The sequence below is a fragment of the Sitophilus oryzae genome, unplaced genomic scaffold (assembly GCF_002938485.1).
Source record: "Sitophilus oryzae breed Bouriz unplaced genomic scaffold, Soryzae_2.0 scaffold_1112_pilon_pilon, whole genome shotgun sequence".
NCBI classification, from domain to species: Eukaryota; Metazoa; Arthropoda; class Insecta; order Coleoptera; family Curculionidae; genus Sitophilus; species Sitophilus oryzae.
This window is the reverse complement of record NW_022145741.1, coordinates 646,282-668,760: the sequence shown is the minus strand read 5'-3', so window position 1 is coordinate 668,760 and position 22,479 is coordinate 646,282. Positions and strand designations below refer to the sequence as shown.

General features: G+C 30.5%; 3 protein-coding genes across 3 annotated transcripts; 2 read left to right on the top strand and 1 right to left on the bottom strand.

Moving 5' to 3' along the window:
• Nucleotides 1-4,556: 4,556 nt before the first annotated feature.
• On the top strand, nucleotides 4,557-8,851 carry LOC115882593 (nucleolar protein 6). Its single transcript, XM_030900787.1, has 10 exons — nucleotides 4,557-4,838; nucleotides 4,902-6,340; nucleotides 6,394-6,720; nucleotides 6,781-7,238; nucleotides 7,308-7,464; nucleotides 7,522-7,668; nucleotides 7,727-7,980; nucleotides 8,041-8,447; nucleotides 8,503-8,604; nucleotides 8,668-8,851. Exons 1-10 carry the CDS (start codon nucleotides 4,794-4,796, stop codon nucleotides 8,788-8,790), a joined length of 3,459 nt encoding a protein of 1,152 aa, XP_030756647.1. The 5' UTR covers nucleotides 4,557-4,793; the 3' UTR covers nucleotides 8,791-8,851.
• Nucleotides 8,634-9,695, bottom strand: LOC115882600 (LYR motif-containing protein 4). The gene is made up of 3 exons (XM_030900797.1): nucleotides 9,336-9,695; nucleotides 9,128-9,248; nucleotides 8,634-9,075 (listed from the first exon to the last, which is right to left on the bottom strand). The coding sequence occupies exons 1-3, from the start codon at nucleotides 9,467-9,469 to the stop codon at nucleotides 9,013-9,015; spliced, it is 318 nt and encodes a 105-aa protein (XP_030756657.1). The 5' UTR covers nucleotides 9,470-9,695; the 3' UTR covers nucleotides 8,634-9,012.
• Nucleotides 9,696-11,959: 2,264 nt separating this feature from the next.
• On the top strand, nucleotides 11,960-15,683 carry LOC115882580. Its single transcript, XM_030900777.1, has 7 exons — nucleotides 11,960-12,195; nucleotides 12,263-12,621; nucleotides 12,725-12,888; nucleotides 12,943-13,149; nucleotides 13,214-13,405; nucleotides 13,461-13,678; nucleotides 15,422-15,683. The coding sequence occupies exons 2-7, from the start codon at nucleotides 12,363-12,365 to the stop codon at nucleotides 15,504-15,506; spliced, it is 1,125 nt and encodes a 374-aa protein (XP_030756637.1). The 5' UTR covers nucleotides 11,960-12,195; nucleotides 12,263-12,362; the 3' UTR covers nucleotides 15,507-15,683.
• Nucleotides 15,684-22,479: the final 6,796 nt, after the last annotated feature.

The following is a 22,479-nucleotide window of genomic DNA, read 5'->3' as shown; positions in this document are numbered from 1 at the left end:
TATAAGATAGATCTTAATATAAATCCTACAAACTAAGTCTTAATTTAGTCTTGTATTTCTATTATTATTATTATTCTAAATGGTTTATATGCACAATCAAAGTCAACCACAATGCAATGAATTTCAAATTATTTCTTATTATTCCCTCAATGAAAAGCGTCTTCATGACTTATAAAACTAATAAGATCAAAACTCAACCTTCACCATATTGTCAAGATGTGGTATTATAGGAAACAAGAAATTACAGTAAGATTAAGAAAAGAATAACAAAGTACACGATATTAAATACTGTAATGTATTTTTTACGATACAAACCATCTCCCCTTCTAAAGAGAAAATAAGATAAACATAAAGCTTATTTTAGTCTTATCAACATCTTCGGTAAAAATCCAATTAACTTGATGTCTATGCTTGATATTTTAAGAAATTATGATACAAACATTAATTATAATCAAAGTATATTATATTAGTAAACATTATATAATAGGTAAAATTCATGGTAAAATGTTACCTCTATCTCCGATTGACGTTTATTGTTCTATAATAAAGACCTGTCATGGTGGTATTCTCTCTCACAACATCAATACATGCTATATGCAAAAAATCAAAATATTGTTGCCTGTAAATAACTAGAAATTAAATAACTTGAAAGAAATAAAATAATTCTAATGGGTTTGAAAAGGCCTCTAGGTTTATGTTATACATGTTGATTTTAGGCTATATTTCTAATGAATTTGGTTTATAATTAGAAAAATCCGTAAATGATAAATTTTACCCTAATGTAAACATATAAATAAATGTTATTATTATTACAATTTTATATGTTATAATACTTTCACGAGAAGCCAATCTTCATTATCCCTTCTTTACCTTAATTTTGATATCAAGATAAATCTGAAATTATAGGAATTTAGCATTATTATTGATTAACACGCAAAAAAAAATTTTCAACTGCAAATAATTCGAAAATATACTGCAATTTGGCAACATCGACGATGTGCGCTTGCGTAGTATCGATGATCAAAAGCAGCAAATATGGGCTTCAAGGTCAGCCACCGGATCCACACCTTTACCCTCGGTTTTTTCTTTCATTTTAGCCCATGGCCATCCTGTATATCGATTTTTATTAAAATCGGGCAACTTTGAAATTTTTTTGACAGCTGTCAAAAATTCGGGTCATGCCTTGCAAGAAAATGTATTGTCATCGGGACTGAACCTACACATAACCTACATGCCAAATTTTAATTTCCTACAATGAAAGGAAGTGCTTCTAAAGATTTGCCCCGAACATATAATACATACAAAGCAAGTTAAATAAAAGGGATAAAAGCTTGTAAAATAAGCTAGGGACTGCTTTCCATTGGTAGAGATACCTCTTACCATAACAACATTAGACACCCGAGCTGGTTTAAACTCTCTGTTCCCCTTCTGGTCCTCAAAACCTACAATATTATCACGACCACTATTATAAAATAAATTGCACTTGATGATATTATTATATTATGATGAATATTAACAAAATTTGCTATGTCCATTGATGGACATAATTTGTCACAATAGCCTCTTTAGATTGTTCAATAGATATTTTATTGGGTATTTCTTTAATTCTTGTTTGTAACTCCTGGCATGTTTTTTTAATTTTAATTGTCTATTCTCTACAGTTAAATGGTTAATTGATTTTTTCATTGTTACTTTTCGAGGAGTATGCGCGGTTAACGATTCATTTGGTTAGATAACAGTATTGGGTAAATAAAATTCAGTTTCAGTAAATTCCAGTATTTTTTTTAATACGACCCTGTCTATCAATAGTTTATTTTCTGGGAAATTTTTTGATACGTTTTAATCCGGCCCTGACTCGGCACCCATAATGGTGTTTTCAAGGTCAAATTTTATAAAAATTTAAAACAATGGGATCGGGCAGAGTTAGCCTGCCGTGTGATTTATGGTGGGTTCATACAGCCAAATAAAATAAAATAAGAATAAAATAAAATAAAATAAGAAAGTTGGTTATATGGGATACCGTACATGCGTTCATACAGCCAAATAAAATAACAAATAAAATAAGAAGTCTTTAATCTTTTAACTTCTTGTTTTATTTTATGTGAAAACGGCTTTGCGCACGCTTAATTCTAACCTACAAATATTTTCAGTTTGGATTTAATTTATTTTATAATTTCACATAAGTAAAATGTATAATATAGTAGGCAACGAATAAATAAATATACTATAAATAGTAAAATTACTATAAACAATCGTAAAAGTTAACTTTATCCAACCTCATCGTACTGCGCATGAGCAAATATATATTTCTTATTTTATTTTATTTGACTGTATGAACACAAAATAAGAATTCCCTTATTTCTTATTTTGGTAAAGGTGTTGGATCCGGTGGCTGACCTTGAAATCTAGCATTTTATCTGCATTTGATCATCGATACCTACGCAAGCGCACATCGTCGATGTTGCCAAATTGCAGTTTATTTTCTAATTATTTGCAGTTGAAAAAATTTTTTTGAGTGTTAATCAATAATAATACAAATTCTATAATTCATTTTATAACTTCAGTTTATCTTGATATCCAAAATTAAGATAAGAAGGATAATGAAGATTGTGAAATGAAAGTATTATGAATATATAAAGGTGATAATAATAACATTTATTTATATATTTACATTAGAATTAAAATTATTATAAATTTGGATTTTTCCTTAATGGTTTTAAACTTATTAGAATTATTTTATTTCTTTCAAGTTATTTAATTTCTAGTTATTTACAAAGAACAATAGTTTTGATTATATGTAGTTGATGATTTGAAATACTACCATGAGAGACGAGTCTTATATACATAGAACAAGTACACATCAATGAGAGATAGAGGTAACATCTTACCTATAATGTTACTAATATACTTTGATTTATAATATTTGTGTGCAAGTAATTTCTTAAAATATCAAGAGTTATTAGTGGATTAAGAGCAATTTTAGACATATATTTTTATCGAAGAAGTGTGTTGATAAAGACTAAAATAAGCTTTATGTTTTATCTTTTTCTTTTAGAAGGGGAGATGGTTTGTGTCAGAATACATTACAGTTATTTAATATCAATACTAATGATATTTCCTTAATTTACTGCAATTTCTTTTCCTATAATGTTAAATCTTGATACAATATGGTGAAGGTTGAGTTTTGATCTTATTAGTTTTATCTAGTTTTATCAAAGAATATCTTAAATTATAAATGCGTGAAACTATAATATTCTTTTGGTTTTATACCTATGCTTTATACAGAATAAATTAATAGATTAGTTTGTAATTAGTTTGTGATTTATTAAGATCTTCTTATAATACCGTATGATCGAAGAATAAAAACGGCGTCGGCGATGGCTATGAAATGAAGATCGCTGTCATTTTATATGTAGAATTATATGGGAATCGTCGATCGTCATTTCAAAAGCCAACTGGACGCCGTTTTCATTCGATCATTTGAGAAATTCGTTATCATCTTAATCTTAAATACTATATTATGCTTTATTAGAAAATAAATGTTAAAATATCTTAATTTTGCATATCCCTATCCCATCCTTCCATTAGGGAAAAAAAATATGGTTTATAAATCATATTATGCTAAGAAATCTATCACATAAATTAGGTGTAGAGAATAGCAGAAGGTAGCAGAAAAACAATGCAATATATGTATAAGCAGAATTAAACATGTTAACTGTAAATGTTGCTCAAGCTGATTCTACAATTTTAATTACGGAGGCTAAAAGGCCTTTAAAGACCTCCATAGTTTTGATGTAATGTTAAAAACCTATTATGAACACTGACATGGAGCTTTTCAGCATTTACAAAATTAAAAAAGAAAACTTGGACACATCCCTTTTATTTCTCTGAATTTTTAATAAAGCACTTTTAAACGTATAGCATAATAATCTAGAACAATTAGATTAATTATGGGAATCTAGAATTTTATTTCTATTTAATTTTATTGACTATGAAAATACATAATAAGCGTTCACGTTTCACGTGTTGATGCGAAATATTAAAATAATAAATATAAATAATATACCGCGTACTATGATATACGTATATGAAAAATAGGCGTCAGCGATGACTATGAAATGAAGATCGCTGTCATTTTATATGGGAAATGTCCTCAATCGTCGTTTTTCCAGCCATCAACTGGACGCCGATTTTTCGATCATACTGTATATATTGACAAAAAAACACTGAAAATCACATATTTGTTTTCTACTGAAAATAATTCCAAAATAACTTGCAATCTGGCAACATCGAAGATGTGCGCATGCGTAGTGTCTGTGACTATATGCAGCAAAAACTCGTTTCAAGGTCAGCCACCGGATCCACACCATTACCCTTATTTTATTTTATTCTTATTTTATTTTATTTGGCTGTATGAACCCACCATTATATGCCGTGGTCCTTGCGCGATAGGTGTCTCCATGGCGCGTAACAGTTCTGGAGCTTTATGACTCAATTGAATGGAGTGAGAGTATGGCGTTCTTGAACAGCTACTCAACTGCGTGAAAGGAGGACAGCCATAAAATAATTAACTAGAAGGACAGCCACCACCAAATCACCACAACAGCCACTGATGACTGAACTGACTGAAGCTGGTTTTCTCTCTCTCTCTATATATATCTCTGTGATAAAAGCACATGTTTTGGTTGTGTTGTGTTCAAATCTGTGGTCCAAATTTTCTAACCCAACAATATTATTTTTTTAGCACCTTTTTAGAAATCTTATAGAAGGTTCATGAAAAATACGTTATTTTAATGGTTTTAATTGATAAATTAACTGAAATGGATTCATGGGACGAGGTAAAATTATAACCCTTCAATATATTTAACAATAAAAATTATTAAGTATTGTTTAATTTTAAGGATTCAGATGAAAATGATTTATCTATTGAAGAACCGGATACTACTGGTAAAAGTATCGTGAAATTATCAACACCTAAGCAAAGTAAAAGGAAAAATAGTGACTCAAATAATACAAAGCTTAAGAAAGTCAAGTATGAAAGCATATCCCAAGATATTCCAAAAAAGAACAAGAACAAAGATGATATGTACAAACCTCCTACAGTTGAAGAGCTTAATAATTTAAAAGAAACTGAAAACTTGTACAATAACAATTTATTTAGGCTTCAGATTGCAGAACTAGTAAAGGAAATATCAATAAAGAGTAAGAGAAGAAAATCTCTAAATTCTTGGTTAAGAACAGTGAATGAGGAACTAGAAAACTTGCCAGAATTTAAAGAATTATCACTGTCTGATATCAAACCTTCAAAGAAGAAATCAAGTAAAAGAGATATTTTTATAAACAATATAGCTTCCAAATATAGCTGTAATATAAAAACAGATCAAAATTTAGTACTAAAGTTCAGTAAGCCTACTAATATCCAGAGTTTTGGTTTAAAAGAGTGCAATTCTTATCCAGGCCCTAATATAGAAGCTTCCATTAATATTAAGATGCCCAAGTTGTATCTCAATGTGAAAGATTTTCTAAATAACAGATATCTTGTAAAAAGGTTTTACTATTTGATTTATTTAGCTGAGCATATTACAGGAGTTAGAAAACAGTTATGTTATCATGAAAATAATATCTTGTTACCTGTATTAGAAATGCAGCCTACAAAAGATGAAAAATTGAAAGTCAAAATTTATGTTACACCTCCCGAAGGATATTTCAAGCCATCTAGATTTTTACCAAATATGAACAATGTAAGAATCAATTTATTTGATAAGAGCAGAATAGAAGATATTACGGTGCTAAAAAATACACCAACAATTTTGTATAATAGTGCTATAGCACATGACGTAACTTTATCAACATACAGTGAATTTGTTAAAACAGTGTTACATGAACATTATAATGTACAAGAAGGTATAAAACTTTTGTGTGTATGGTTGAAACAGAGGGAACTAAATATTGGTTATGGAGCCTTTACAGAAAATTTAGTGTTGTATATAATCATTTATTTGCTTGTAAAGAAGAAACTTAACAAACTGATGAGTTCATATCAAGTCGTAAGGAATTTTTGGAGTTTTGTATCCTCAACAGATCTATCAAAAAATCCTCTAAGTCTTGGAAATTGTGATAAACAAACTCTTGAACTGTTTAAACAAAGTTTTAGTATTGTTTTCCTAGACTGTACAGGTTCTTTCAATGCTGCTGCATTTTTAAATGAAGATATCATGAAAAAAGTATCTGCTGAATGTGAGATGGCATTAAAACATCTTGACAATCCTAGAACTGACTCCTTCCATTCCTTATTTTTAACAAAATTGTCTTTTAATTTACAATACGATGTGATAATTAAGTAAGTTAGTTTTTTTTAATTAAAAAGAACATTTCTTTATAAAACTGTTTTAGTATAACTGAATCGCTGCCGTTAAAAGAGTGTTTAATAATTGATGATTCAGACAGAGCAAAATATGTCGGCTATGGAACTCTACAGAATATAGGTTCATTAATAAAAGTAATTAAAAGAGGTTTGAATAAAAGGATTTTACACATTGTGCCTAGAATTGAGGTTCAACTTTCTGAAGAAAATACATATCCTATTAAAAAAGTTTTGTTGGGTATAAATTTAAACTCAGAAACAGCATTTAATTTTATAGAAAAAGGTCCTTCTTTGAGTGACCACTCTGAAGCAGAAAAATTTAGACAGTTTTGGGGATATCTGTTCAGTGATAGAAGGTAAAAATATATCAAGAAAATTAATAATGTATTTTCACACATTAATAAAACATGTTTTAGATTTCGGGATGGAAGTGCTCATGTAGCTGTATATTTTAAAACCAACACAATTAGAGCCAAAAGGAACATAATAAAACAAATTCTACAATTTCTTCTTACGGAAAAGTTACAGCTGAAATTTAGATTGTATTATAATGAGCTAGAAGATTTTTTAATAAATAAAAAAATTAAAGCACCATATCCTGTTGGCACTAATGAAGAAGGATGCTTAAAAGTGATTAATTTATCTGATGAATTGGGACAAAAAATCAGAGGTCTTCAAATGTCTTTGAGTATTACTGGTATATTAGGTCTTTCAGATACTTTTTGCTATTGTAATGTATATCCACCAATTGCTAGAGATAATGACTATAAATCTAAAAATTGTAAAGTGCAAGAGAATAGTATCATCTTTAACACAGAAAATGTTGATGAAATACCACAGTATGTTCAAGCCAATCAATTGGTTCTTTACTTAGGTATTATTTTAATCTATTATTAAATCTAAAAATATTTGCAGCTATATGTAGTCATATCTTTATTTTTAGAACATAGTTCAAAATGGCCTAACAATCTTGAGGGAGTAAGGCATATAAAAACCACATTCTTACTTGAGATATCGAAAAAGCTCAGTGAAATCTATAATATAAAATCAAGGGTGACTAAAAATCACTTAGATGTATTTTATGAAGGTCTCATATTCAGGTAGGATACTATTTTAGTTGTCTCTATAAATCCAACATTTTCAGCTTTATTTTTAAGGTATATTTTGTATGTTCCCAAAGAAGTAGCGCTAATGAAAAAAGCTACATCTGATTCTGGAGTTGTTAAATATGTTGAATCGCAAAACACACTAAATATTGAAAGAGATTTAAACATTTTACCTAAGATTATAGGTGCTCTAAAAGGGTAAAATGATATAATTTTTGTAATTAAATTTTGGATTTTTCTACTCATTTAATTATAGTTTGCAGCTTCAATTTCCAAGTTTCGGATCTGGTACAGCCCTAATAAAGAAATGGCTCAGGTGTCAACTAATAGACGAGTTCCACATATCAGATATAACTATAAATTTATTAAATGCATCATTGTTCTTGCATAACTCAACATATAGTGAATCTTGTACACCTCAAATTTCCTTTTTGAGGTTCTTGAAGTTTATATCTGAATTCCAGTGGGAGTTGCAGCCCTTAGTTGTAAATTTTAACGACGAATTATCAAGTATGGTATTTACAATTTATTTTGAAGTATTTTATTTTAGAAAAACAATTATTATTTTAGAGGAAGATTTGGCAGATTTGGAGTCAAAATTTCAACAGCACAGTGATACAATTCAACCTTTGTATATTATAACACCATATGATCAAGGAGCATCACTCTTTACCAAGGAATCACCTACAAGAGAGATTTTAATAAGAATTAGACAATTGGCAAATATTACACTGAATCTGATGAGTGAAAGTGTAATTGAACAAAAGTTTTTTGATCTGACGGGATTTTTTTCACCTAATATGGATGGATATAACCTAATAATTCATTTAAATCCCCAATTTAATTCGAGAAGGCATGAAAATACTAGTGATTTGAATGAACAACAAGTTATATTGGAGAAATATGTCAAAAGAGATATTGAAAACATTCCTTTTGTTGAATTTAGTCCTGTTGATGAATACTTGAAGGAACTAAGGGTAAGATATAATATATTTTAAAAGTTTCTTATATTATTCTTTTATATTATTCCAGAATAATTATAGAGGTATAGCCACATTTTTTCATAACATTTACGGTGGGAATTGCATAGGGGTACTGTGGAATCCACCAGCATTAGAAACAAAAGAATTTAAGGTTTTTTTTTTCAATTAAAAATAGTACTATTCAAACTAATAAACTTGGTTCTTTATTTTAAAGGTCAATTATGTCAATGGAAGGAAACTTGTAGATGACAAGTTGGTTTTAAACATTGAAGCAATCACTGAAGATTTATACATATTAGGAAAAGACCTTGTCAAGTGGATTGAAAGAACTAAATAGGGTGTATATATTATTCTGTACATACCAGTATAATTTTAATAATAAAAACAATAAAAGTCCCTTAAAAACTTGAACAAAATGAAGGACTTTGTGGGCAAAAGTAATATAATTTTGAGACTTGCCCTTTTAATAAATGTCTCTCGCTTAACAAAGAATTAAGGTGCTTCATTTTGTTGACTAACAAAGTGTATCACTTTTCAAATCACAACAGTCCTTGATTCATTACTTATGAGCTATGTTTTCTATCACTAATTTTTCCGTCTTGTACATCTGACTGATAAGTGTCTAAAACAAACAATTTGTTGAAGAAATATTAACACTGCAAACAATTCTTTACCTGTCTTTTAATAATTTCTAAATTTTTATGAGCTTCAGCTATTTTATTACGTAATATTTCTGTATCATTCACGTTCTTATTTTCTCTAAATCCATATTTCACTCTATCTATTGCATATAATCTAGAAAAAAATAGTTATTTATATTAACAGTATATCGTGCAGATTTTTATCAAGAAGTTATTTAAACAAATTGAAAATGAAACTTACCGAAAATTATAGGACGCGAACTTTTCCGACTCCCTTAAAAGAGATTTATATAGTTTTAAAACTTTACTTTTGGTCGACATATCGAAATTCAAATAGATTTTAACAAAAAGCCTTTGATACCTCGAAAAAATCATTGAGGTTAGAACATCTGCCAAAAAGTGAAATTTAATTTTCTTCTTTCATTCTTGATTCCTTTTTATTATTTTTAATTTTTTATTGAAGAAGAGAAGCTACTAGGACTCTGGCCCAGGGTTCGGAGAACTACATGTTACTTTTAAAAACTACATAAACTACATTACATGTAGTTTATGTAGAGGGTGTAGTTTATGTAACATATGTATGTAACTTTCAAATGTCAAAGCACGTCAAAGCACAAACGTCAAAGGTTTGAGGTTATAATAAGTTGAAGCTTGAGAAAACATATAATGTATTTAAGAAAACAGAAGAAATATGGCTTTAAATATAACCATTCACATCATATTATTTAGACTCCTCATACAAAGCAAAATTATTCATAATATCAATAGGTAGTTTATTAACTCCTTTTCATGTAGTTAATGAACGGGAAAAGATGTAGTTTGTGAAGAAAAACTACACGTAGTTAATCAGGTAAACTACGTCTTGGTAATGGTGTGGATCCGGTGGCTGACCTTGAAACGAGTTTTTGCTGCATATAGTCACAGACACTACGCATGCGCATATCTTCGATGTTGCCAGATTGCAAGTTATTTTGGAATTATTTTCAGTAGAAAACAAATATGAGTTTTTCTTTTTTCTTTATTTTTAAATGCTGTAGGCTGTAGCTCCATGTCATGTTCATAATAGGTTTTTTTTAACATTCCATCAAAACTACGGAGGCCTTAAAAGGCCTTTTAGCCCCGTAATTAAAATTGTAGAATCAGCTTCAGCGACATTTACAGTTATTACACTTTGTTTAATTCTGCTTACACATATATTGCATTAATTTTTCTGTTACCTTAAGATTTCTCTATTCTTACACCTAATTTATGTGCTTTTCTTAGCATAATATGATTTATAAACCATATTTTTCCTAATGGAAGGATGGAATAGGATATACAAAATTAAGATATTTTAACATTTATTTTCCAGACAAAGCATAATATAGTATTAAGATTAAGACATAACAAATATTATAAGAAAGATCTTTAATATAAATCACAAACTAATCTTAAGTTGGTCTTGTATAAACACAGGTATAAAACCTTTTATAAAAATAATAAGATCAAAACTCAACCTTCACCATATTGTCAAGGTTTGGCATTATAGGATACAAGAAATTACAGTAAATTAAGAAAAGAATATAAGTAATGTATTCTACGACACAAACCATCTCCCTTCTAACGAGAAAAAGATTAAACATAAAGCTTATTTTAGTCTTATCAACACACTCTTCGTAAAATTGCTATTAATCCACTAACTTGATATTTTTAAGAAATTATGATACAAACATTATAATCAAAGTATATTATATTAGTAACATTATAGGTAAAATGTTACCTCTATCAGAGCCTCTATATATCTCCTATTGACGTGTATTGTTGTATAAGACTCGTCATGGTAGTATTTCAAAACATATCAATACATATAATCCTTAATCAAAACTATTGTTGCCTGTAAATAACTAGAAATTAAATAACTTGAAAGAAATAAAATAATTCTAAGAAGTTTAAAACCATTAAGAAAAAATCCGTACATGATAATTTTTAATTCTAATGTAAATATATAAATAAATGTTATTACAATTTTATATATTTATAATACTTTCATTTCACAATGTTCATTATCCTTCTTACCTTAATTTTGGATATCAAGATAAATCTGAAATTATAAAATGAATTATAGAATTTGTATTATTATTGATTAACACCTTTGTTAACACTCAAAAAAATAAATTCAGCTGCAAATAATTCAAAAATAAACTGCAATTTGGCAACATCGACGATGTGCGCTTGCGTAGTATCGATGACCAAATGCAGCAAAAATGGGCTTTAAAGTCAGCCACCGGATCCACACCTTTACCCTACGTCTTAATTAACTACTTCCGAACCCTGCTCTGCTGGCCTGGGTAAAGGTGTAGATCATAGGTGTGGATCCGTAAGCTGACCTTGAAGCCCATATTTGCGGCATTTGATCATCGATACTACGCAAGCGCACATCGTCGATGTTGCCACATTGCAGTTTATTTTTGAATTATTTGCAGTTGAAAACAAATGTTTTTTTGAGCGTTAATCAGAATAATAATTATTGTAGGTATTTTCTATTTTTTTAAACTTTAACGTTCTGTATCTTTAAAACTATGCATTTCCGGATCCATGTTTATAGACACGCCAATGCTATATTTAAAGCCATATTTGGCCGTATTTCCTCTCTTTTTAAAGCATCAACTACCCATCTTTAACTTGTTATAACTCCAAACCTGCCCCAAATTTTTGATATTTGAAAGTTACATACACTACACCATACACTACACTATCTACGTTGATTAACTACATGTAATGTAGTTTATGTAGTTTTTAAGAGTAACACGTAGTTTTCCGAACCCTGACTATCATCCTTTGAAATTTGACCGTCCTTTTTCCAATACCCTGTATATTTGGCCTAACTGTAAAAAATGGACGAAATGCGGGGCGGAGTTCATAAAACGCGCATGCGCCATACACGCAGTCAGCTGTAAATTGCTGAAATGGACTGTGTTGAAAATTACAACAATTTTTAAACTTTTTCAAGCATATTCGTTGAATTCCAACTCGAAAAATGTTGTGATGTACCTCTAGACTGAATCGCGATCTTGTTTCGTCGATGTTTCTCCGTTAATTTCCGACCTCCCACCTTGCCTGATGTACGTGTTTTTTTTTATTTCTGGTATTGTGAAATCTAGACCCACTCGTATTTGTTTTGATTTTCAGGTAGATGCATAAACCTCTTTCATGATAAAGAGGTAGTTAACAATAGATAAAACACTTAACTAGAACGCTCAAATTCCTTCTTCACTGCCCATCACAGAACATGGCTACTATAATGTACCCAAGTCTTACAAAATCACAGTCAATGAGATCCAAGAGAAAATCAGCTGTGGAGCTGTTAGCTGAGAGCAAGCCATTCTATGTTAAGTCTGAGGTTGTGAGAGACAACACTCAGCAGTTACCTATAAGAAGCCATTCCAATTTTGGGGCTTATGGAACTTACCATCGTTGCAAGGGTGTTAATGTTACAAGTATAGTTCCAGGGAATAGCTATAATAAGCCTCCTACCAGTTTTCCTCAGTGTAAGTAAATTAAAATTATAGTGGATCGATAATTAAAAAATTGTTATTAGGTTCTTGGTCTTCCCAATTCTTTGATTTGTTTTTATAATTATTTTTTATTTAGATATGGCAGTATCTCCTTCGCGGTCTTTACCTCCTTTAACTCACAGAAGATCGGTTCACTCTCCAGCAGCTCCTCCTCATCCACCAAACTCAAATGATCTTCTTCAAAATCGCCTGCGTCAACTTCTGGTGTGCGATAGTGCAGAAGAACTCCGTGTAGATCAGGTAAGAAAAAATATAAATGTTACATTGAGGGGCTTTTATCATTTCATGTTTTAGATGGCTCCATTGAGTCCCCCAGCTGAATACTCATCACAGCGCTGTCATAAAAGCCTCCCAGACTTGCACTGTAGAGGGAGTAGTGGTAGTGGAGGTGCTGAACCTAGTTCTAATAAAAGCAGTAACAAAAGTTTGTCAAATAGAGACAGCGGGGGTTCTAGTGGACATTACACCCAAAGAAGCGAACCCGCGCCCCCTCCCAGACAAGTAAAACATAAATTAGTTATACTTTATAATTTTATTGTTTTATGTTTTTTTCTGCTCGTTTTAGTTTTGTTCGCCCGAAACTCGTCGCGACAGTGGTTCAAGCACCCAGCACAGTGGGGGAAGTTCGTACTATTGCTGTCAAGAACCAGAATGCAGGGCTTCACGTCAAATAGCATATCCTGCGCCCCCTATATCGGCTTTTAAGAGGCAGAAATGTCTGAGGTATAAACGCGATAGACCTATTTTAAGATCAAAGGTATATTTTTCTAAAAAAAAAAAAAAATCAATATTAGAATGTCTTCTTTTCTTAGTCTGATATTAGTGATCGTTACTGGAGACCTCCAGAACCTCCTACAAGCCATCTAGAGCAGTTTTTTGAGCATTTGGGACTGACTTCAGATAGCTATGAGGAGATGTTGAGTGGCAGTGGACATTCTTCAGACAGTCCAGTGTTTTTCTCTGACGTTTCGACGGTGGATTCGTCAAGACCGCTTGAAAGTATTGATTGCTGTCCTCAGCAAAGTTATAGGTGAGATTAATCTAAAAAAAAAATAGAAAAATAATTTTTTAGTATACGAAAGAAACTTTTCAGTGATCTTTTAATTTTTCAGTAATGCTTTATAAAAATTAACTTTCATTGGCATATTTTTAAAGAATAATTTTTAATTTAATGGATATAAAAAATACAAGGTGGCGCCTCTCATACGACGCGGAGACTCCAAGGAGAACGGTAGTTTATATCGAAATTAAATTTTGGGAGCATATGTAGGTTAATTGAAAGCATTTTATAAAATCATATAGAGTTTTACAGGATGTTTCCAAAAAAAGTTACGCGACAAAGTTGGGTTTTTTGTAATGGAATACCCTATATATTAATTGATTCTTGGATTCTATGAAAAAATAAGGGTAGTTTCATTAAAGAAGCTTATGCGTAAAATGTAAGGATTTTGACATATTTCACATTTTGTGAAAATGAAGAATAAAATTTAAATTTGAATAACAGCCACCTAAAATTTTAATTTACCATGTATATCATGATATTTAATTACAATAACCATTGTATGTTAAACCAAATTAACATTTGACCTGAAAAGTTATACAGGGTGAGACAAAATTAATATTGAACATTGGTCACTTTTAAAAGCAGGTTAATCCTCTATTTTAAATGCAATATCCAGTATAGTATTGCGGTATTCAATGGAGAATTCATATATCTTCAAAACACTATTAAGGTTGCTTACCCCTCAGACAAAGATTTTCCTAGATATTTTTAGTTTGGTTTAGTAGGTGCCTGTGATATATGTACCTTTTGTTAATTTAACAAAAATTAAAGGATTTAGAGTAAAATATTCAAAGGGAATAAAAAATACACGTTTAAAACATATTTTAATTATTACAGAATTAAAACTAGATATAAAAGTATAATTATGTGACAAAAATTAGCTAGATGAAATGATATGCTCAAAATGCTTCCTTTCCTGTTTGCTGCATAAAATTATTCTCTTTTCAAAAGATCTTTTCATGTTAAAAGTCATATGTGGAATTCTAGTTTGAAAAGCAGCCACAATCACTTCTCTTGTGTTGTCGACAATAGTTGGTTGATTGTCGACAATAGATGATTTTGTAAACACTTTTTTTAACATATCCCCATAAAAAAAGTCCAGACTAGATAAATGAGGAGCATTTAAGTATTCTATTAATTGGTGAATGCACATTTCAGTCACCAACTAATAGAATCATATCAATTCTCACTGATGTAATATATAAGTTTCCATTTTCGGCAAATTTATATTTTTTCTTTGTTTTAACTGACACAAAATGATAACTAGTTGGTAAAGTTGAACTAATTTGACAGCTCTGTTGAAGTAACGTCAGCCATATTACAGCCACCTATATTTTATCAAATAATAAAGATCTACTGACACTAAATCATAAAAATGAAAATATCTAGGAAAATCTTTGTTTGAGGGGTAGGCAACCTTAATAGTATATTGAAGAGGCATGAATCTTGACGAAGTGACACACTATCGTTTTCCTTGGAGCCTCCGCGTCGTATGAGAGGCGCCACCCTGTACATAATCTTGCTGGAAACCTCATTAAGAAAGATAAACAAATCCTGGAAATCATCCCGCGCTTTATAAACTTTTTACTATATAGTTTTTTATTAGGTACAAACTTTTTTGATTATAGATTAATATTAGACTTGTTTTTTTTATTATATTATAGTGTGACTGTTGTGCACTTATTTTGTCTAAGAAAATAATTTTTTTAGAAATAGTGAACCACCATCAATTGTTGAAAGGAACGCGAGAATAATAAAATGGTTGTGCAATTGTCGCAAGTCTCAGCTGACATAAAAATATTTCACAGTTTGAGCAGTTCGGAAAAAATATTTGGTGTGATCTTTGAAACTATGTAGGAGAAGCAGTGGAGTACAGATGGCTTTTTACAGGAATGATTAAATGAAATTTCAGGGTAGAATTGAAATTGTGACTCATAGCTCAAATAATATATGTGTCGTAGAATTAAAAATAGGTAATTTTTTCCAAAATATATGTACCGTAACCCTTGTTAGGTAAGAACAAACTTGATGTCAGATGTAAGTGTTTTTTATACAGGCTGGTCCGAAGTGTATTCCGGAAACTTCGACAGCGTATTCTGCAGATAATAACAAGTACAAAAGTTGGTATAAATGTATATCCTAAAATGCTTTTAGTTTCGGAGATACAGGGTGTAGAAATTTCATTTTTATTTCGATTTTTTCCAAATAATGTATGAAGTAACCTCAATATTTCGATGAAAATTGGTGTCTTGGAGTTTTTTGACGTGAGAAATTTGATTCTAATATTAATATGACTCTTATTTGTAGGGGGCGCCACCTACATGTGTTTTAACTGTTTTGAAGAGTAATAATTTTTCGTCCGTACCTGTATAAAACTACCGAGTAAAAAAATATACATTTATAATATACATTTACGTTTTTCGCTTAAAAAAAGGTCTCTTGGTAAAAATCGCTAATAAATAAAAAGTAATGGTTCTCGAGATATTTGGAATCTAAATTATCAATACATATCATCAATGACATAAATTAAACATGTTGATTAAATAGTTATTAGACTGAAATCATAAATTTGAAATGTTTTTGTGTCAAAAGTTCAACAGAAACTGTTTTATCATCATTTTTTCGCAGAGAAATTTATGATATTTCCCAAATTTATTATTTATTAAAAAAATTAATATTTCCCAAATTTATTATTTCAGTCAAATAGTTATCTACTCAACGTGTTTATTTTTTTGTCATGTATTGTGTTTGTGACATGTATTGACTATTTCCATTCTAAATAACTTGAGAACGGTTGCTTGTAGCGATTTTTACTAAGAGACTTTTTTTACGTAGAAAGTCACGAAAAACACCTCCGCGGTTTGGAGTCATCTTTTCGGGAATATTTTTCAGAAAGCTTTCAACGGAGATATTGTTTCAGATATTAAGGGCTTGACAACGGTACAGGAAAGTCAGTTAATAGAAATATCATGTGATTCAGCTTTAAAACAAAATTTCAAAGAAACTTCTTTATCAAATCTTTGGGTGAATTTTAAAAAAGTTTATAAAGAAATATCAGAAGAAGCACTGAAAAAGTTGCTTTTCTCTGCTCTTCTCATCCACGTTACTACAGTTTATCCACCTTACTCAGGTCGTTACTTCAGAATAAAAGTTCTACACCCTGTATCTCCGAAACTAAGCATTTTAGGACATACATTTATAGGGACTTTTTAACTTATTTTTATCTGCAGAATATACTGCCGAAGTTTCCGGAATACAGTTCGGACCACCCTGTATATCTACGTGTATAAACAGGATGGTCCAATTAAGGCAGATACAAATAAAAGGTCCATCCTGTATATTCCAATAGAGTTAAGTTTTCATTTTTTTATGTGTATAAAGAAATCATTCTTGTTATACTGCCATATTTTTCATTAAACAATTTTTTAGAATCTTTTATCCTCATTTTCATATAAAATTGCTTTATTTATTTATTATGTAAATATTAGGGTCTTCCAAAATGAAAATGAAATCAATTTCGGATACTTAGAGGAAAACTCAACTTTTCTATCTAGTCTTATGTCGAATATTTAAACAATTTTTTAAATCAAAATTTTTATTGAATATATATTCTATTTTATTGTTGAACGAAAAACAAGGTTGTTCATGGTTGTTTTTCTAGAGAGTTGTTATGTGGGTGAATTTGTTTTCTGTTTAATCATAAAAATAAGGCTCAAATACTTAAAATATTTCTATGTGTCACTGCTCAGTCGATGTGAAAATTAAATATATAAGAAAAAATATATTTTTTTCTTTTTTTCTTTTCTATTGTCTGTTAAAGTTGTAGTTGATTACAAAAGAAAATATGGTGCATTTTATTATTGGATATTATAATAATGTATATTTTATTTGATAATTATTTATCTAGGAACCTAGATACTAAGGAGGTATAGATTTTTTGTGATGTGTGATAATAGGACATAATAATTATTGAACATTATATTAAGGTATATACTATGGTCTTATTTTTTGAAACATACCGCCCCCGTTTTTTATTTTAATTTTTGCAATATTTTAAACGTATGTATTATTTTCTCTTTTGATATTCTAGATAGCCCTGTATTAGTAACGGGAGCTTGGGATGATTTTTAGAATCAAATACTTGTATTTGAATACTTTTGAGACTCGAACACATTTCAAATTTTTTGAATTTGAATTCCTTTTTTTTCGAATTTTGAATCTTCGAATATTTTTGAGAATTGTATATTTTCAAACCTTTTTGAATTCGCATTAATTTCGGGTCCTTTCAGTCCTTGAATATAGGCTTGGTACATTCTCCGCCGGTGCTGCCACCAGCGGAGAATACTGTGATCAGCGTACTAAACAAATACTCCGGTTTAAATAGCGAATACACGAAAAAAAATATATATAATTTTCTAAGTGTTAAAGTGTGTAATTTGTAAAATTACAACATTAAAAGTTATTCTAAAAATAAAAAGTAAATATTTTGATATCTTCAGGTCTAACTTATAGTATTATAATTTATTATTCAAGCTAATAAAACTCTTTAGATGAGTTCAGAGTTCAACTACGGTAGCGAGCATAGTATTACGCACCGATTTTCCTAGTGGAGACATAACTGGGGCTGTTTTGACTATAACAATTTTTTTAAAGGTACATAATTATAATTTTAGAAGATGTTCATAAAAAAGATAAGCACTAGTTGATTAAAAAAAGTAGGTATACCATTAATATTGCAAATTATATTTTATCCTCTCATAGTGTATGTCTATTTAATTTTTTGATTATGTAATGGACACTTTGTTTACTGACTTGTTTCGTCGAACTGTTTGAATCCCTTTTTGCTTTTAATCAGATTTATGTGAGAAGCTGTGAAGCTATAAAATATTGTTTCCGGAGAGTTGAATATCCGAGAATGTTGAATTATTGAATGTTATTGCACCCAACAAACACCTAATTACAACCTCCTTTACGTATTAACATTTTTTTCGGCAGTTTTATCAACATTTGAAATTCTCACAACACAATGCAACACACACTTCGGGTTCTTTTTCACTTCACTGCCCAAAACAGCGTTACATCACACAAACCTCGTACCTGAGTGGTTTATAGTTTGAATAGCTGCACTATTAAAAACTAAAATACTTAAATATTACGACAAAGCCACGATTTTAATATTATTTCAATGCGATCGACATGAACGGTAACGGAACTAACTGAAATACTTTAGTCGGGCACTTCTAATTTCTGCCGTATTGAGCGCCGCGGTCGGAATTTTTAAAATCAACTGAAATGCACCAAGCCTATAGCCAATAAATACTTGACTGAATTTAGTAAATTTATTCTCTTAAGTTCTCTATTCTAGGTCTATGTATTTAATATTTTATGTTATTCTCTATTTCGATATTTTCCTTATGTAATTTATTTATGTAATTTAAAATTCTGTCTACACATAACGTTTTACTAGTCAGTTTTGCGTGTCAGGTAAACCCTACGGTCTAGAAAACTGTTAAAAAGAACGTCATTACTACACAAATTTTAGTTAAATATCATTTGTAAACACGCAAAGCTAATAATTGTGTAAATAGTATACTTTGGAAATAGTACATGCAAAAATATTATCTGGCACTGGTCACTTTACTTCCGTGATATGTATTTTAATGCATACGACAGAGATAAATATATACGACCAGTTGACAGACAAAGAGACAAGATAAAAAGCGGCATACAGTGTTGCCGGTTCGTACGTGAAATATCATAATATACGAATAATGCTCAATTATGTTAGACACTTGCTTGAAAACTTGAAATAAAATATCTGGAGTAACTCTTTACAAATATCATAGAAATAAATATTCATTAGTTTGTTCAGATTGCTAACCGTATTTTAAGTTGTAAAACTTCGTTCTAAAACTATGTGTCACGGGTTACACGCGATAGAACCAAGAAAATTTATATTAAATTCAAACAGCGTTTGATTTTAACCTTAGTTACTAAATTAACAACTATGATTGTTCGTTTTGTCTTGTTTTTGTAGTTTCGTCAGGGACAGAATGTAGTTCTGAGACTGAAACATAATAAGAATCTACTACAGCTGTAGTAAAATGAGTAACTAATATTATGGAAATCGATGATTAAAGAATACAAGGATATTATGTAACACCCATATACGGGCTGCAGCAGAATTTGTGATATTAGACGCCATTTTTTTGGTTGTAACGAATGAGTGATCAGCTGGTCATCAGTGACAATTTTAGCGATTTTTAATAGTTTGTGTCTAGTAACTTTGTATAAACTTTATTACAATGGTGGTTAGTTGTTCAGATTTCAAGTGTAAAAGCCGCAGCGATAATAAAGAGCCAGGTGTTACGTTTTATAGGTAAATAAACAGTCCACTCCACCTTTTTGTCATTTTCTTACTTTTCTTATTGCATTCGATAATTATTTTTCTGATATTATATACAGGTTGTTAATTTGTTTATTACTCGCGGCAAGAGCTTTATGGTTGAAATATGGCAACTTCGGCCCGCTCGTCGATAGCCGACGCGACGGGACGAGTCGGCAGAAAACCCTGTAAGTGCATGCGTTCTCAATAGGTACCTAGTGTTGCCATTCTGTTCGCCTATAAGTAACTGTCCAGTTAACAATCTGTATACTTGATATGCGCTATACGTCGATACTACTTTTGTACCCTTTGTTAACATTTTAATACGTTTTTTCGTAATTAATTAGTATGATACCAGCGCATACACCATAGGCATAGTCAAAACATTTATAAAAAATATAAATATCTCCTTAAGCAGCTAAGTTAAGAAAAATATGTACCACGGCACTGTTTGGTGGTATGGTAAAAATTTGGTCTCTGATGTTATTTGTCCTTGTATTTTTTAGTCATTGGTGTATTTCGTAAACGCTTATTTAGGTGGTCTGAAATTTTGATTCACAACTCGGCAATACCGCATAGAAGAAATGTATCAACCCAACTTTTTTCTCTTTTTAATACATTTGATTTTTCATTAAGCTGTCTCCATCACTGTCTTACGCATTAAATTCCAGACCACGCTTCTACGGCGATCAAGTATGTATATTTAAAAGTAGCTTATTAAAGATCCTGTAATATATCCATATTATTTTTTTTTGTTAATTTACTTGTATTTAATTCGTCAGTTTAAGAAAATGTCAGTTTTGTAAAACGATCCCGCCAATTCTCTAGACGGTCTTCCGTCTTAATTCAGTCAAATAAATTGGAAAAAATACGTATCAAGATACGTTTTTACAGAGTAAGACTAGAGGTACACGCAAACTGACCAGAGCCGCACGCGCCGCATCGACCGAAGAAAAATATTGTTCGTGTTACTTTCAGTTAAGGTGCGCACACTAGCCAGAGCCGCACGAATCGCATCGACGAAAATGCGGCCGGCATTGTTGGGCCAGAATGATTTTCGGTAAATGCGGCTAGTGCTGCTGACGTCACACGCAATTCCTTCCACTCTACGTAGCGTAGGTAGCCCAAGAGGATATAAGAAATTCAATATGCTAAGAAAGTTCGCAAAGTTTTCATGGCTCATATTGAAATATTAAAAATTTTTTAGTTCATCCTCAATTAAATATGGAAATAACGTGTATTTTTGCCAATATTGTGAACCTATAACTTTCGATTCTTTCTCGTGATTTCTTCTTCTATTAGCAAGGAGCTCATAATTATTTCTTGTTCGTTGTCATTTATTGTCGAGAAATATTAAAAAACACGCTTATCACCGCAGACAGGACTCCGGAAGCGACTGATGAGAAATTCGATTGGCAAATACGAGTGTAGTAGGGGCAAAAAGAAACAAAATAGCTAATAATGCGGCCCGTGCAGCGAGTGCGGCTCTGGTCAATGTGTGCGTACCTTAGTAGGTAAAACTTTATGTGTATTAAATTGGACTTAGATTTTACGTAAAAATTTATGTAAGATTTTTTTAAACTGTTGATATGGAGTCAGATAAAGATACATTCGACAAACGATATTTCCCTCGTCTCCCACTTCTCGTTCGACGACAAGCAAATGGTAGTTTCGAATTTCGACTCTTTCTAGTATTCAAATACTTTGTTGATAATCAAATGAATGCCAGAATCAAATATTTTATTTATATGTATTTGAATAGTCTTTTTACTACCCTGTTACGTGTTTAACTATTAAATTCAATTGATTTGTAACTTTTGTAGTCTGATATTTTGAATGAATTAGTCTGATATTTTGAACTTTTAGTTTTTTATGTTTCACTTTATATACCCTTAAATCGATATTTATGCACAATGAAATCAAAATTTCCATCAGATATTTATAAATACCGGGTGCGTCTCAAAAGTGTGGCTCACCCCTATAACTTTTATATATTTTAAGATAAAAAAAAACGACATTCGGTATGTTTGTATATCACATAAATTAGGATTGATTGGCGTATTTAATTCTTTTCAGTCACTTCCTGTTTCAAATTTTGATTTTTAAATGACACCCTCTGTATTTTTTTTTCTTTATTCAATAGAAAATGACACTCTGAATAGAATGACATATCATATACCGAAATGTGTGATTCCGAAATCCAGTGAAACGTGATAACCTGTTATTTAAGTAAATAATACCCAACAAGGATAATACCTTTAATCATTTTTACGTAAAATTTTTAACGAAATTTTGAGTTTTATGGTTCCCAACAAATATTATTGTTATCTCTTTATCATATTAACGCATGAATATACTTGCTACATGTATACACATTTTTTTG

Coding starts and splice junctions, on each gene's coding strand:
- LOC115882593 (XM_030900787.1), top strand. CDS start 4,794: ATGGTTTTAATTGATAAATTAACTGAAATGGATTCATGGGACGAG. Junction 7,465..7,521: donor TATGAAGGTCTCATATTCAG/GTAGGATACTAT, acceptor TTTATTTTTAAG/GTATATTTTGTATGTTCCCA. Junction 7,669..7,726: donor ATTATAGGTGCTCTAAAAGG/GTAAAATGATAT, acceptor ATTTAATTATAG/TTTGCAGCTTCAATTTCCAA.
- LOC115882600 (XM_030900797.1), bottom strand. CDS start 9,469: ATGATTTTTTCGAGGTATCAAAGGCTTTTTGTTAAAATCTATTTGAAT. Junction 9,249..9,335: donor TTCGCGTCCTATAATTTTCG/GTAAGTTTCATT, acceptor ATTTTTTTCTAG/ATTATATGCAATAGATAGAG. Junction 9,076..9,127: donor TAGAAATTATTAAAAGACAG/GTAAAGAATTGT, acceptor TGTTTGTTTTAG/ACACTTATCAGTCAGATGTA.
- LOC115882580 (XM_030900777.1), top strand. CDS start 12,363: ATGGCTACTATAATGTACCCAAGTCTTACAAAATCACAGTCAATGAGA. Junction 12,622..12,724: donor TCCTACCAGTTTTCCTCAGT/GTAAGTAAATTA, acceptor TTTTTTATTTAG/ATATGGCAGTATCTCCTTCG. Junction 13,150..13,213: donor CCGCGCCCCCTCCCAGACAA/GTAAAACATAAA, acceptor TGCTCGTTTTAG/TTTTGTTCGCCCGAAACTCG.